This window comes from Macrotis lagotis, chromosome 1 (genome assembly GCF_037893015.1).
Source record: "Macrotis lagotis isolate mMagLag1 chromosome 1, bilby.v1.9.chrom.fasta, whole genome shotgun sequence".
Taxonomy (NCBI): Eukaryota; Metazoa; Chordata; class Mammalia; order Peramelemorphia; family Peramelidae; genus Macrotis; species Macrotis lagotis.
In genome coordinates, this window is record NC_133658.1 from 923375052 (window position 1) to 923391151 (window position 16100).

Here is a 16100-nt window from a genome sequence, read left to right on the forward strand (position 1 = left end):
AGGAAAAATTTTAGAATGCATTCAAGTATACATACCCCTTCAATAAAATCCAACTCACTGTTCACTGGCTTGTGTTGTTATCATGTACCTGGTATCATAGTCTTCTTCATGATCAAAGTACAAATATCACATCATCATGCCATTATATATGTGTATATGTGAATACATGTTGGAAATTCAAAAAAAAGTTGAGTAGGAAAAGATTAAAAGGAGCAATAATATATATATATATATTATATATATATAAAGAGAGATAAACACAGTGTGTTAAGAATTATTTTGAATATTTTTATTATACTCTATAGATGTTTGTTTTAATCTAGAATTTAAAAATAAAATTAATTTTAAAATATAATTGTGATGATGATATAAACAAAACAATCCTTGAATGTTTAAGGGAATTTTTACAGCTGGGGAGCTTCCATATTTTGAAAAGAAATATCTCTCTCATAAAGCTGCATTAGTATATGATCTCTTCATTGCAATAAAAAGTGTTCCATACTTTTAAATGAGAGGAAAGACTAGGCAATAAGAGGATAAATCTGCTCCCTGATTGCCTATAAAGCTAACTAATCAATCAGGAAAGGAACCGGAACGTAGAACTACCAAGATGAGCGACTTTGATTTTGGGGGGGCAATTCCTTCAATGAATTGATCAACCGAAGTACTTAATTAATTCAAGTAAATAATTTAATCTATTTCATTGAATTTCTAGTTATTAACCTAAGGCAATGAAATAACTTCTGCAGACAATCATTATTTTAAAGCCATAGATGCAGTCCTGGATATTGATTTTAGCTAATCTTTGTTTTGTAAAATTTTTCCTTTTGTAATACAGGTCTAAACTGATGTGGGGGAAAAAGAATCTGACTTTTACAAGTGATTTTATCCTTTTAGGATTATTGGACCCAAATCATTATGGAATGCTCTTCTTATCACTAATTCTCATGATGTTTATGGTGGCAATCATGGGAAACACAGTCTTGATTCTTCTTATCCACTTTGACACACGGCTCCACACTCCAATGTACTTCCTTCTGAAGCACCTCTCCTTCACGGATATCTTGAATATCTTCAATATTGTTCCCATGATGGCCATTAACTACATATCTGGCAGGAAATCCATCACATTTGTAGGTTGTGGGTTCCAGCTCTTCCTCTATGTCATTTTTGTGGGTGCTGAGTGCCTTATTCTCTCAGCCATGTCCTATGATCGCTATGTAGCCATCTGCCACCCACTGCGTTACCCCATGCTCATGAACAATCGAATCAGTATCATTCTGGCTGCTGGCTGCTGGCTTGGAGGAATCATCAACTCTATAATTCATACAACTTATGTAATGCTTCTCCCATATTGTGGCACAAGGATCATTGACCACTTTTTCTGTGAAGTCCCAGCCATGTTGAGACTCTCTTGTGTTGATACATCACAATATCAAGAAAAAGTCTATGTGAGTTCTGTATTCTTCTTCCTAATTCCTTTTTCCATCATCCTTTTCTCATATGGTCAGATTCTCCATATTGTGCTACATATGAAATCTAAGGAAGCCCAGAAAAAAGCCTTCTCCACTTGTTCCTCCCACCTGACTGTGGTTGCCATGTATTATGGTTCATGTATCTTTACATACATGAGACCAAAGTCCTATCATACACCCGGTCAGGACAAGGTCATAGCCATCTCATATACCATTCTTGCTCCCATGCTCAACCCTGTCATCTACAGTCTCAGAAATAAAGATGTCTTATGTGCCCTGAAGAAGGTTTTAAGTAATGCTCTTAGTCACAGAAATGAAAATGGTTAAAAATTGTACTGAATGCCCATGGGTGACCTAATGTGGGGGAAATATTCAAAGTAGCATTAATGAATTTTGGGTATTGAATTAAATTACCTTTAAATGTAAGATAAAATCAACTAAACTAACATACCTATAGATATCTCCAAGGAAAATCTAATTATTTGTTTAATTTGTTTTATGAATTCTGGTACAGTTTATATCAAGAATGATGTTATGATTCATGTTTCATTTCTTCCAGTAGATAACAATCACACCTGTAGAAGCAACAGCTGGATCTTAAGATAATATTTAAAACATCTGTGATGCATGGCATATTATTTCATCATGATGACTGCATCAGATATCTTATCAAACTGCCTTGTTATTGGTAGCAACATTGAATAGTATAACAATATCAGTGAATTCCACACTGGCCAACTGTCCAGATTCCAGCTACTCCATGCTCAGCAGGGCTTTTTCTCAAGCAGGCAGCTTTTCATTTATACAAACACACACACACACGCACACACAAACACACACTGACTTTTGTTATGCATTGGAAAAAGAAAATAGCTTTCTCCTATTATATATACAGTTCATATACAATATATAGATACGTAACTTGTGATGAGTGTTTGCAGATAAACTTTGGCTTTCTTTTTTAACCATTGAATACAGTTAGCTAGAATTTTGCTTTATTGATGATATGTGAATTCATCTCTAGTTAAATAGAATGTACCCCTTTCATAAAATTTCATCCTAAGATTTATAAATTTATGCTATAATATAAATATTTCAAATGCTAAAGTAATTTTTATAAACTATGTACATGCAGATGTATAAATGCATATGTACATGTATGTTTCTTGTTTTTATCAATTTATCTTTCAAGCTATCCAACATCCGATTCTCAATTTTTCCTGTATTATTAATTATATTCCTCTGTTACCTTATATAATATTATTTATTTAAAATTATATGAAGTCCTGGGGAGCCTGGCCAGTATCTTTTCAGTATATATTCTTTATGATTAGAACATGCTTTGTTTAATTTAACCCCAGTGCTTGCCTCTTGAGTCCTTCTGCCACTTACATTTTCACTACTTAGATTCAACTTTGGATGATTACTATCACTAACTACTTCCACTAATGTATTAAACAAATTGAAAAAAATGAAGAAAATCATGTAACCATTCTGAAGAAAAGAACTACACGTTGACGATTGATCATCTCAACTGGGTGCTTACTTTACTAAGATATCCTAATATAACTGACTTATCAACACACTTTCATCTTCCTCACAATTGCCTTTTTACACGTTTTCATTCATTGCTTTAGCTTATCTCTACCCCCTTACCAGTCCACTCAGTGGAGATATTTATCTCATGTTTTCCAGGAAAAAAATCAGACAAGAAGCTCTTATTCTCTCTTTTTCCACATCTCATATCACTCCTAAGCTTTTCCAATTACGTCTTCTTTCACTCTATCAAACATGATAAAGTAGTTTAAATGATTTTTTATTTACTAAAGGCTTAAAGGTTAATGTAACATTAAAGTAATAAATTCTGAGAGATCAGGAACTGGTCTCTTATCTGGAGCTGGAGAAACATCACTAGAAAAAGACTCTTGGGGCAAGTGAAGGAGGAGACATAGCAAAGACATGGAAGAAGATGGAATAGTTGAAGAAGAGGAAAGGAGATTGGGATAAACTAAGAATAGGTAAAAGAGATGGAATAAGAAGGTGCTTTTAAAGTGTAGGAAAAGAGGAATGTGGAATAAGGAGGAGCTGAAATAAGAGTAAAATGAGTAAATGGAATGTGTTTGAATAGAATAAGCAGAACTATGAGAAGGAGATGAAATAGGAAAACAAGAGGCAATATTAGGACAAAGAATAGTTATAGGATGGATTAATGTTGAGGGAATAAGAATACTGTGAAGCAGAAGAGGAAAGGAAAGAAATTGATGAACAAAAAGCAAAAGAAATACTACTGATATAAGGATAAGGAGAAATAGAAAGCAGAGGAAAAAGCAGGATTAGAACAAGAAAGAGATGAAAAAGAATGAGACTGAGGAACATTAGGTTAAGAGAGGGAAGAAGAATGAGACAGAAGAGAAGAAGAAAAAAGGGGAAAGAATAATGAATGATGAGTGAAGATAATTTTCAGTGGGAGAAAGTGCAAGGAAGGCAGAGTTTTCCTTAGAGGTAGGGAGGGTAGGACATAGAGGAGCAAATCAAAATGGGCATTAAGTAGGATTTACATTGTTCCTCAGGTTGCAGGTGAATTAGATTCTCCAAAACAAGAGTCTTTAGGAGGTAAAAAAGGCAATGAATTAGGGGGAGAAAAAAAAGAAAGAGGGACACAAACTGGAGTTTTTGGAGAAGGGAAAACAGTACATTGGGAAGGCTGCATAGTTCAATAAGGTCACGTGTGGTTGTTGAAGAAGAAACAGGTGCAGCTAAAACCTTTTTCTACGTCAAAACAGTTTCAGCTTTGTACTCTTCTTTTGGCTTCTCATTAAACAAGTGATAGAACATTCACTTTTCTTAAAAGATATTATTTTTGAAAATTAATTTTGTTTTGAGGTAAAGCAATTTAGTTCTTTCAAAAGCTATTCAACCAGTTCAACATAATTTAGGATCATCATTTTTTTTTAATTTACACCAACTCTGATAAAATTCATGGCCATTAAACTATATTGCTCAGTCAATTAGATATCAGGTGTCCTTCCTACTGAATCTCTAATTCTAAGTTTAACTTGTCTCACAACCAGATACAACAAACAGTTAAACAGCAATAACTATACACAAAACCAAACACCAACAGCCAGAAAAAGACACTAAAATCAAAACATAAATCAAAGTCCCTAGACATAAGACAGAGATGCCAAACAAATATCTTATACCATACCAAAAAAAAAAGTACTGGAGATCTTAGCTGTAGATGTCTTCACCAAAGAAATGCCTCACTTAGCCCAAGGAATAAGTCTTTAACACTCATCTGACCACTTAAAACCAAAACAATTCTCACCAACCTGTGAGAATTCCCAAAACTAAATAGAAACATCTCAGACAAACTTCAATTTCAAAGAAAAAAAATAAAAATCCAACAGAGGAGTTAAGTTTGAAAAGTAAAGAAACCTTGACTTGAATCAAAACCATTGTATCAGTCTCAAAATCTATCTTGCTTTTCTATGAATCCCTTCTTCTGGTATTGACAAAAGGGAAAGGACTGTTTTTCCTTCAAAACATGTGTCTAGATGTAAATGATAGTGGAAAAAAACAAATACAAAAGTGTGAACCATAAAATGTAAGAACCTCAAAAACGTATGATTAAAACAAATACAGTAGAAAAATCTAGATTTTATGTGAAGTTTTATTCTCTGGAATTTATCAGACAAAACGTATTGGTAATGGAGGCCGTCCCATGATGATCACAAAGAAACTGAGCAAAATGTTAAACTTTATACCTTTTGAGAAATGGAAAAAGAATAATTAACCTCTTTGGTGTCCTGTACATAGCAATTTTTACCATATCTATAACTGAAAGTTCTGCGAAGATGATCATCTCTGTTTCTCTTCCTGAATTCATCTATTATGTCTTCCAGGACAGTCTCCTTCCATATTGAGAATTCTTCTCTGAAATTTTCAATGAAAATAAGAATTTAATTCCTAACTAATGAGACAAAGTGATCTCTTATGAAAAGTAGTATTCTCTAAAAGGAATCAATTTTCATACACAATTTAGTTATAAGAAATTATCATTGCTTTCACATAAAGAAATGAGAAACCTAAACTGGACATAATAAAAAAAAAAGAAATTAGCTTCATTTTATTCCTTGATGAAGAGAAAAAATAAATCTTTAACTAGAAATAATAATTGGTATAAGATGTGCTTGATATGAAAGACTCAGATGCAAATGTTAAGAAAACACTTGCACAAGGAACTAACATAAAACAATTCTGGTTCCGGATCTTAAGAGTGAAAGTTCAGAACATTCATATCTAAAGCAGTTGGAAGAAGTGGTTTCTTTTGTTCTGCAGTCTCAAGACAATTTTCCTGTTTGCTTCAATTTCTTCATCAGCAAAATAAGCCACAGAAGGGACAGCTAAGTGGCGCAGTGGACAAAGCACCGGCCCTGGAGTCAGGAGTACCTGGGTTCAAATCGGGTCTCAAGACACTTAATAATTACCTAGCTGTGTGGCCTTGGGCAAGCCACTTAACCCCATTTGCCTTGAAAAAAAATACCTAAAAAAATAAGACACAGAAGAAAAGGCAAACCTTAGCAAGATCTTTGTCAGGAAAACCCCCTAATGGTACTACTAAAATTCAAACACAAATAAAATATGATTGAACAAAGGTTATACCAAAGCAAATATTAGTAAGAGTTATTATGATAATAATTCTGGGAAGATATTTTTCATATCTTAATCTTGTTCTGGGATGCATATTTTTCTGAATTCTCCCTGGGAGTTAACCTCATCTTCTTCAAACAATAGCTATGGGGCTAGATCCAAATGAGATTATTTTTTCCCTCAAGGCCATCAATTGCTCACACTCTCCCCTTCCAAAAAACCCCACATCACTTGGAATATTCTTTGCATTTTGTTACACAGGCACAGGCTGTGTACTCTCTCCCCTACAATGTAAATTCCTTTAGGGAACATTATATTTTCATCTTCTGTTTGTATGCTGACAGCCGAACTCAATATGTGGCAGACAGCAAAAACTTCCTAAATGTATAGCAATTTGAAGTCCACAATTTCAATTAGTCTTGAGAAATGCTTTTGTCTTGTAAAGATCACTATTAACCAAATGCTGTGCAAAACCTGCCCAAAATTCTGGTACAAGGAACAGGGTAGTCTTAGACATAGTGTGTTGCCAACTAGTTCAGGAAAAACCTTGAACTTCTGTATTTATTGAATCTTATCAGTAAAAATACCTTTGTTAAAGAGTTTTGAAAAAAAGACACAATTAAACAGAATGATGATAAACATTGAGTTTATTCCCCATTCCTGACTTTTATTTTCCTCTTTGATTATAACTTTGAAACTATTGTTAATAAATTTATTTACACAGAAGAAAAATAATGCATTCATTTATTCAATCCTTTAATTACACCAGCTTTCAATCACACAATAGACACTGTACTTGAAATTCCTTATTTGTCCCAATATGAAAGAGATTTTTGCAATGTTTATTGGTAGAATTGTTGTGGATCTCGAAATCTGTACTGCAAGCACAGTGATTTGTGTAACACTGATTACTATAAGTGTTTATAATCTAAATGTCAGAGTGGAGAGAACAGTCTAAAAATTAGTAAGATTCATCTTTGTGTAGTCAAATCTGGCCTCAAGATACTCACTAGCTATGTGACCCTTGACATATAATATATACCTGTTTTCCTTGAGTTCCATAGCAATAAAATGAGCTGGAGAAAGAAATAGCAAATCCTTCCATTGATCTTGATAAGAAAACACCAAATTGGGTCACAAAGGAGTCAACCTCAACTTAAACAATTAAACAAGAATAACAATGGTTGGCATTGGTAGGGTGAGCCAAATGAGATCATAGTTGTAAATTTTTTTTTAGGTTTTTACAAGGCAAATGGGGTTAAGTGACTTGCCCAAGGCCACACAGCTAGGTAATTATTAAGTGTCTGAGACCCGATTTGAACCCAGGTACTCCTGACTCCAGGGCCAGTGCTTTATCTACTGAGCCACCTAGCCACCCCAATAGTTATAAATCTTAAAGTCTTTTATAATTGTTTATTAATTGAGATGAGCTTTTGGGTCTCCTTGCATCCCTAGTTCTTTTAATTACAAAACTTTTTAGTGAAACATTTACAAGCTTACATATAACATTCAATTATCTGTAAAGCCACAAGGCTTTACCTGTGCAAAGGGATTCTCTGAAGACCATAATAAATCTCAAAGGAGACCTTAGTTCTGCTGCAGAACAACAGATATGCTTCAGTTCCAACAGCAGTGACTTATTTCACATGCATCCTTGGACTTTATAGTTTTGGTGGCAAGTGGGAAAGAACCAGAACCAGCATTTACTTTCTTCATTGTCAGACTATTCTTCCACCAAACCATTTTGCCAAAATTGATCAGGCAAGTTACTAAGAAAACAGGTTGGGAACATGAGTGTTTAAAATTGTGTCAATGTTTTCTTAGTTTAGTTAATATCAAATGATTGAGTATTTTCTTGATTGAATATGGAACCACAGGTAAGGATGAGGGAAGACCTGTAGATAGGATACTGGTTCAGTTGAATTCTGTCTCTCTTTGGTTTCTTCAAAATAACTTGATCACAGGGCAAGAATAACTATAGCAGTAAAAATAAAACATATTTCAATAATGTCTTGAAATTTTTAATTCAGGCAGCACCAGTACTAAACCATACTTTGTTTCCTGACTCTTTACATCCTCCTTTCTCATGATCATCACAGCAAATGTGGGGTATTTGGTAGTATCCCACTTTTATCAATGGTTTCAAAGAGGTTGAGAATAATCTGGAGTCACATGATTATTCTAGAGTCAAGTTCATTCAGTGAACTCATTCATGATTCTCATTTGAATAGACAAAATTTCCTCTTACAGAATCCTAGGATCAAGGCTTTAGAGTTGTAATGGGTCGTAGAAGTTACCTACTTCCTCCCTCCTTTTATTCTTTATATTCATTAACAAGAAAATTGAGGAACTGCAAACTGAATTGAGTTTTTGATGTCATGAAAGGAATAATTAACAGGAGAATTAAAATTGAGTATCTCCAGCTCCAAATTCAGTACTCTTTTCCTTGCTCTGTTACCTTTTAATGTGAAGACAGTTTACATGAAAACTATCTACATGAAGCTAGTCTGTTAAACTGTTTGGAATGAAAAAAAAACAAGATTGGGGCTTCCATCTGGCAACCAAATCAGTTGCCTTGGTTGAATCTCTTTATAATCTTCAATTATAATTCTGTAATCCTCAATACAAGAGCTGTGAGAGACCTTTGGGATCAGTTTGTTCAATTCTATCTAATGCAGGAGGAGGACAAGCAGTTATCCAGTGTCTTTTTGAATGACTCTCCTACCAGGAATCTCATTAATTCAAGTCATCTCTTTCTATTAGTCCACAGTTCTCCTTTTCTTTGACATTTCTGCCTTTATTTTACTCTAACGTTCTTTCCCTAAAATTTGCAAAACTAGCAAATTCAACCTTGAATTTCTCTAATAGCCAGATGTTTATGAGTCTGGAGAAGGTTCATAAGCCTGAGAAATTACTGTTTTACATGATTTATTTTTTTGCAATAGTTAGATTCTCATTTTTAGAAGAACCAGAGGTAAATGCAAAAAAGGACAGATAGAGGAGGAGATGAGATAAGAATGGGGAAATGGGGTATCATTTAGATAATAGCTTCCAGTAACATTTGGCTCAGGAAACATCAAAATGCTATATATGCTATATGCTTTAGCCAGAAATTATTTATGTCTCTGCACCAATTTGATTCAGTAGTTTTTCGGTCAATGAATTGACATAATTGGGGAGAGGTGGAGGATTGTTTTCTCCATGAGAGAGGATATATTCTATTTAATCTGGGAAAAATGTAATGCTTAGCAGCAGTTGATATTCTTCCTATCAGCCTAGGATCCATTACTGAGACAATCGATGATGCCTGACTTTCTCTTAAAGGCAGAAAGATAACACTTCTCCTGTCCCATTTGCTTAGTTCAAATGTATGTATTTCCTGGGATGGATTATCTGAATAATTTTATCAAGAAAGGATCATAGACTTAGAACTGCAAGAAACATAGAAACAAGTGATTTGAATGACTGTGAATTGTAAAATCATAAGAATGTTAAGAATATAGGGTCAAAATTACTGTCTGAAAAATCTACTTTCTTTTCCTCCACATTTTCCCACATTCTTCTCCTAGGATACTTTGTCAATTTTAGAAAAATTAAATTGATATCTTTATCTCTCCAAACAATATTCTCTAGAAAATCCAAAATCCAAGCTGCTTCCTCCAGTAAAATACATTCTCTACCATCTCATAATTTCTTCCAATTTGATGCCTTTCCTTTAATGACTTAGAGGTGCTCCCTGAAAGCAATTTTTCTTAAGATAAAATAGAAGAATATATCCTAAGAAGCCATTTACATGAGAAAATGGTATCATAGGTGTTTTATTTATGGGAAAACCAGCAACATATTAGGAGGCTAATTACCCTGAAGGCAAATTTGGTTGTCTTTTCAATTTTGCTTCCTTTTATTTATTTTTTTTTAGTTTTTTTTTTTTTTTTTTTTGGCAAGGCAAACGGGGTTAAGTGGCTTGCCCATGGCCACACAGCTAGGTAATTATTAAGTGTCTGAGACTGGATTTGAACCCTGGTACTCCTGACTCCAGGGCCAGTGCTTAATCCACTGTACCACCTAGCCACCCCTATCCTTTTATTTTTAATCCCAATGGTAATTTATTGAAAGACACTTTGCAAGGAAATTTGTGGAATTTGTATATGAGAGTATATTGAACTTATTGTGTTTCTAAATCCATCAAAAATGATGCAAATGAGAAAAGTAATTAAGAGAAATTTCTTTTAGCTTCTACCAGTTGAAAAAGGAAGAAGAAACACAAGGGAAAGACTTCATTGAGCTGATCATAACTAACCATGGAGAGACATGAGATCTGATCAGTTTATATTGGGCTTTCTTTTTTTCATGCCAAGGATACTGACTTTATTGCTGGAAAGAATGTATGAAAAATAGAGTTTTATTTGTCAGAGTTAAAGAGGAGACAGTATCATAAGATGTAATTTTTCATGAATTCAATTAGGCCAACTTAAATAATCTTATGTTTGATTTGATTTTAATGTCCATTTTTATTGACAAAGATAATAGTGATTTGCTGTTTCCTACTACAGCAGGCAAAGGTCTATAATGATCAAAGGTCTAGTTCTTCCAGAAGCACTAAATGGCTAGGAGAGTTGGTCTATAGTCAAAACTGAATGTTGCTCAACTGACACTTTGGAATTGTGGTGCTAGAGACCTTTAAGAGACACTAGAATAGAAAGTAAGCAGAATCAGTCAATACTTAAAGAAATTAAATTTGAGTAACACACTAGAATGTCAAATATTGAAACTGAAGCTTAAATACCTTCACTCTATAATGAGAATACAGGATTCAATGAAAAAATCCCTAATGTTGAGAAAGATTAAGAGAAAAGGAAAACAGGATAATTGAGAGTGAAAGATAGTGTCATGAAAAAAAGTCAACATGAGCTTGGGCAAACTTTGGGAGATAATAGGAAATGGAAGAATTTGATTTGTTGTAGTCCATCAAGTCACTAAGAGGCTAACTTGGCTGAATAACTGAACAACCACTGATCAATATATATAGAGGGAGTTCTTTAAGAATTACAAAGTACTTTCTTTGAACTAATTTTATGACTCACAACACTGTGAGGTACATTTTCCCCCAATTTATAGTGGAGAAAATGATTTCAAGAAACTTAATTGATTTCATTAGTGTCCTATATCTGTAACATCATAGTCAGTATTTGAGATTCTATTTCCACACTGTTTTTTAACCTATCTAATGATTTATATGTTCAGCTAAAGAAAGAATTGGCAGATGTCATTATTGAGTGAATGACAGTGACATTTGATGTTTTGTGGTGAATTTCATGAGTACCAGAGTACTGGAAAAAGGCATATATTGGAAGAATTTTCAAAAACAGTAGAAGAGAATAGAATTTATTGCATACAGGAATCTGAACTCGACTTTAGTTTGAGCAAAAATTTTAGAATTCATGCAAGGATACATACCCCTTCAATAAAATCCAACTCACTGGCTTGTCTTGTTATCATGTACCTGATATCATAGTCTTCTTTGTGAACAAAGGACAAATATCACATCATCATACATATATATATATATATGTATATATATATATATATATATGTATATATATATATATATATGTATGTGTGTGTATGTGTGTGTGTATACATGTGTACAAGTTGGAAACAAAATAAAGTTGAGTAGAAAAAGATTAAAGGGAACAATTTTATATATATATATATATATATATATAGAGAGAGAGAGAGAGAGAGAGAGAGAGAGATAAACACGATCTTTTAAGAATAATTTTGAATATATTTATTATATTCTATAGATATTTTGTTTTAAAAATAAAGTTAATTTTAAAATATAATTATGATGGTGATCATGGGAGTTGTGATGATGATATGAACAAAACAATCCTTAAATGATTAAGGGAATTATTAACATTGGGGAGCTTCCATAATTTGCAAAGAAATATTTCTCCCGTAAAACTGTATTAGAATATGATCTTGTCATTGAAATAAAGAAGTGTTACATACTTTTAAATGAGAGGAAAGACTAGGCAATAAGAGGATGAATCTGCTCCCTGATTGCCTATAAAGCTAACTAATCAATCAGGAAAGGAACAGGAATGTAAAACTACCAAGATGAGCCACTGTGATTTTGGGGGTGCAATTCCTTCAATGAATTGATCAACCCAAATACTCAATTAATTCAAGTAAATAATTTCATTGATTTCATTGGATTGCAAGTTATTAATGTAAAACAATGAAAAAAGTTCTGCAGGCAATCATTATTTCAAAGCCATAGACTCAGTCCTATATTTTGATTTTAGCTAATGTTCATTTTGAAAATTTGTCTTTTGGAATACAGGCGGAAAGGGGAATAATTCTGATGTGGGGGGAAAAGAATCAGACTTTTGCAACCGATTTTATCCTTTTAGGATTATTGGATCCAAACCAGTATGGACTGCTCTTCTTATCACTTATTCTCATGATGTTTATGGCGGCAATCATGGGAAACACAGTCTTGATTCTTCTTATCCACCTTGACACACGGCTCCACACTCCAATGTACGTCCTTCTCAAGCATCTCTCCTTCACGGATATCTTGAATATCTTCAATATTGTTCCCATGATGGCCATTAACTACATATCTGGCAGGAAATCCATCACATTTGTAGGTTGTGGGTTCCAGCTCTTCCTCTATGTCATTTTTGTGGGTGCTGAGTGCCTTATTCTCTCAGCCATGTCCTATGATCGCTATGTAGCCATCTGCCACCCACTGCGTTACCCCATGCTCATGAACAATCGAATCAGTATCGTTCTGGCTGCTGGCTGCTGGCTTGGAGGAATCATCAACTCTATAATTCATACAACTTATGTAATGCTTCTCCCATATTGTGGCACAAGGACCATTGACCACTTTTTCTGTGAAATTCCAGCCATGTTGAGACTCTCTTGTGTTGATACATCACAATATCAAGAAAAAGTCTATGTGAGTTCTGTATTCTTCTTCCTAATTCCTTTTTCCATCATCCTTTTCTCATATGGTCAGATTCTCCATATTGTGCTACATATGAAATCTATGGAAGCCCAGAAAAAAGCCTTCTCCACTTGTTCCTCCCACCTGACTGTGGTTGCCATGTACTATGGTTCATGTATCTTTACATACATGAGACCAAAATCCTATCATACACCCGGTCAGGACAAGGTCATAGCCATCACATATACCATTCTTGCTCCCATGCTCAACCCTGTCATCTACAGTCTCAGAAATAAAGATGTCTTATGTGCCCTGAAGAAGGTTTTTAGTAAAGTTCTTAGTCACAGAAATTAAAACTTTTGAAAATTAGACTGAATTCCCATGGATGACCTTTTAGTAATGTGGGGAAAATATTCAAAGTAACATTCATGAATTTTTGGTGTTGAATTAAATTACCTTTAAATGTAAGATAAAATCAAATAAACTAACACACCTATAGATATCTCCAAGGAAAATCTAATTATTTGTTGAATTTATTGCATGAATTCTGGTGCAATTCATATCAAGAATGATGTTATGACTCATGTTTCATTTCCTCCAGTAGATAACAATTTCGCCTGCAGAAATAATAGCTGGATGTTAAGATAATATTTAAAACATCTGTGATTTATGGCATATTATTTCATCATCATGGCGGCCTCAAAGATGCTATCAAACTACATGGTTATTGGTAGCATCTTTGAAGAGTATATCAGTATCAGTGAATTCCACACTGACCAACTGTCTAGAATCCAGCTACTCCATGCTTAGCAGGGCTTTTTCTTAAACAGCAAAGTGTTCACTTACACACACACACACACACACACACACACACACACACACACACACATGAATGCATTGTTGTTCTACATTGAAAAAAGAAAATAGTTTTCTTCTATTATATATAAACTTCATATACAATATATAGATAGTAACTTGTGATGGTTGGTTGCAGATGAACTTTGGCTTTCTTTTTTAACCACTGAATACATTTAGCTAGCATTTTGCATTTTGGATGATATGTGAATTCATCTCTCTAGTTAAATAGAATGTACCCCATTTATAACATTTCATCCTAAGATTTATAAATTTATCCTTTAATATAAATATTTCAAATGCTAAAACAATTTGTATAGACTATGTACATGCAGATATATAAATGTATATGTACATGCGTGTTTCTTGCTCTTATCAATTTATCTTTCAAGCAATCCAACATCCGATTCTCATTTTTTTCCTGAATTACTAATTATATTCTTCTGCTATCTTATATATTATTATTTATTTAAAAGTATATGATGTTCTAGGGTGCCTGGATGGTATACCTTTTCAGTATCCATCCTTTATGATTAGAACATTCTTTTTTTTAATGTATCCACTGTATTTGTCTCTTGAGTCCTTCTGCCACTTATCATTTCACTATTTATATTCAACTTTGAATAATTGCTATCAAAAACTACTTCCATTAATATATACAAGTTGAAAAAAATGAAGAAAATCATGTAATCATTCTGAAGAAAGCAACTACATGTTGACGATTCGTCATGTCAACTGGGCACTTACTTTACTTGGATATCCTAATATAACTGACTTATCAACACACTTTCATATTCCTCAAAATTGCTTTTTTAAACTTTTTCATTCTTTCCTTTAGCTTTTCTCTACCCAGCATGAGCCCTCTCACCTGAGATATTTATTTCATGTTTTCCAGAAAACAATCAGACTAGAAGCTCTTTTTGTCTCTTTTTCCACATCTCACATCACTCCTATATTTTCCAATTACCTATTCTTTTACTCCATCTCACATGATGAAATAGTTTTAATCTTCATTAACCCCTTCACCTACTCAATGAAACCATTCTTTCAATTGTTCTCTGACAGCTTGGTCCCCTTCGGTTATCCTTAAACTATCACTCTTTTTGAATATTTTCCTATTTAGTCATTTCCTACCATGTCTCCCCCATTGAAAACCAGAAACAAAAGCAAAAACCTCACATGAACTTTCCACAATGATCCTGCTTTATCTACTCTGCCTTTTGAGTTTAGATTCCAACAAAAGTTCAGCTATAACGCATAACTCTACATAAAGTGATCAGAGTAGAGTATTCAAAGATCAGAATGAAAATAATTGAGAAAAGACCATTGAAATAATTTCCAAATAGTTTGATTAAGTTTTTTATAAGGAATAGTTCAGCAGAGACATGGAATTGAAAGCCAGACTACAAAACATTGAGAAAAGGAGGATGGATGATCCCTTTTTATTAGAAATTCATGAGAAAGAGAAACAAAATATTACAATTGTACAAAATGAATTCAGAAATTTATGATCATATAGTTTCCTTGGCCAATGGAATATATTACATTGAGATATAGATATATTGTATTGACTTACTAGAGTCAGTCAACTAGAGAATGAACAGACACATGTTGTTGACCTATCAGTTCTTGTCCTTCAGCATTGAAGAAGACCAAAATGACATCACAATGTTTTTGTCTTTAGCATGTCTGACTGACAGATCAGACCAATATGAGCTTGGAATGCTCAACCAAAGACTGGGCACAATCAAGGCACGTGAACAGCTGTGGGAGGTTCTCTAAACTAGTGCATCTTATGTTTCCTTTGAATAACTTCAATTATTCTTTTTTCAAGGAGGATAGCCCCTGCCTCTGCTGAGGGTACAACAACCTGAACAATCTTGGGGTACTCCCATGTTACAGGATCAATACCAAAGGTTTTTAAGAGATACCTAAAGACTTTCCTTGTATCACTTTTATTCTAATTATCCTCACGCCCCTCTGAGTTCCCCATGAAACAATCTTTCTGATGAATGTACATTTCATATTTGAGTGATATAGTCAGTCCATTTTAGTTGTGATCTCTGTGGAAAAGTTTGAATGTTTCGACAGTTTAGTTTGAGAAGGGACATCAGTGTCTAGTATCTTATCCTGCTAAGTGATCTTTAGAATCTCCC

The 16100-nt window shown here is 33.8% G+C and overlaps 2 protein-coding genes across 2 annotated transcripts; both read left to right on the forward strand.

Annotated features, from left to right (window-relative positions):
• The first annotated feature begins 848 nt into the window (after positions 1 to 848).
• On the forward strand, positions 849 to 1802 carry LOC141509600 (olfactory receptor 2AJ1-like). Its single transcript, XM_074219268.1, has one exon. The coding sequence runs from the start codon at positions 849 to 851 to the stop codon at positions 1800 to 1802; it is 954 nt and encodes a 317-aa protein (XP_074075369.1).
• A 10696-nt stretch (positions 1803 to 12498) lies between these two features.
• On the forward strand, positions 12499 to 13443 carry LOC141492848 (olfactory receptor 2AJ1-like). Its single transcript, XM_074193539.1, has one exon. The coding sequence runs from the start codon at positions 12499 to 12501 to the stop codon at positions 13441 to 13443; it is 945 nt and encodes a 314-aa protein (XP_074049640.1).
• The last annotated feature ends 2657 nt before the right edge of the window (positions 13444 to 16100 follow it).

What these genes read in the sequence shown, in the direction of transcription:
- LOC141492848 (XM_074193539.1), top strand. Translation starts at nt 12,499, where the DNA reads ATGTGGGGGGAAAAGAATCAGACTTTTGCAACCGATTTTATCCTTTTA.
- LOC141509600 (XM_074219268.1), top strand. Translation starts at nt 849, where the DNA reads ATGTGGGGGAAAAAGAATCTGACTTTTACAAGTGATTTTATCCTTTTA.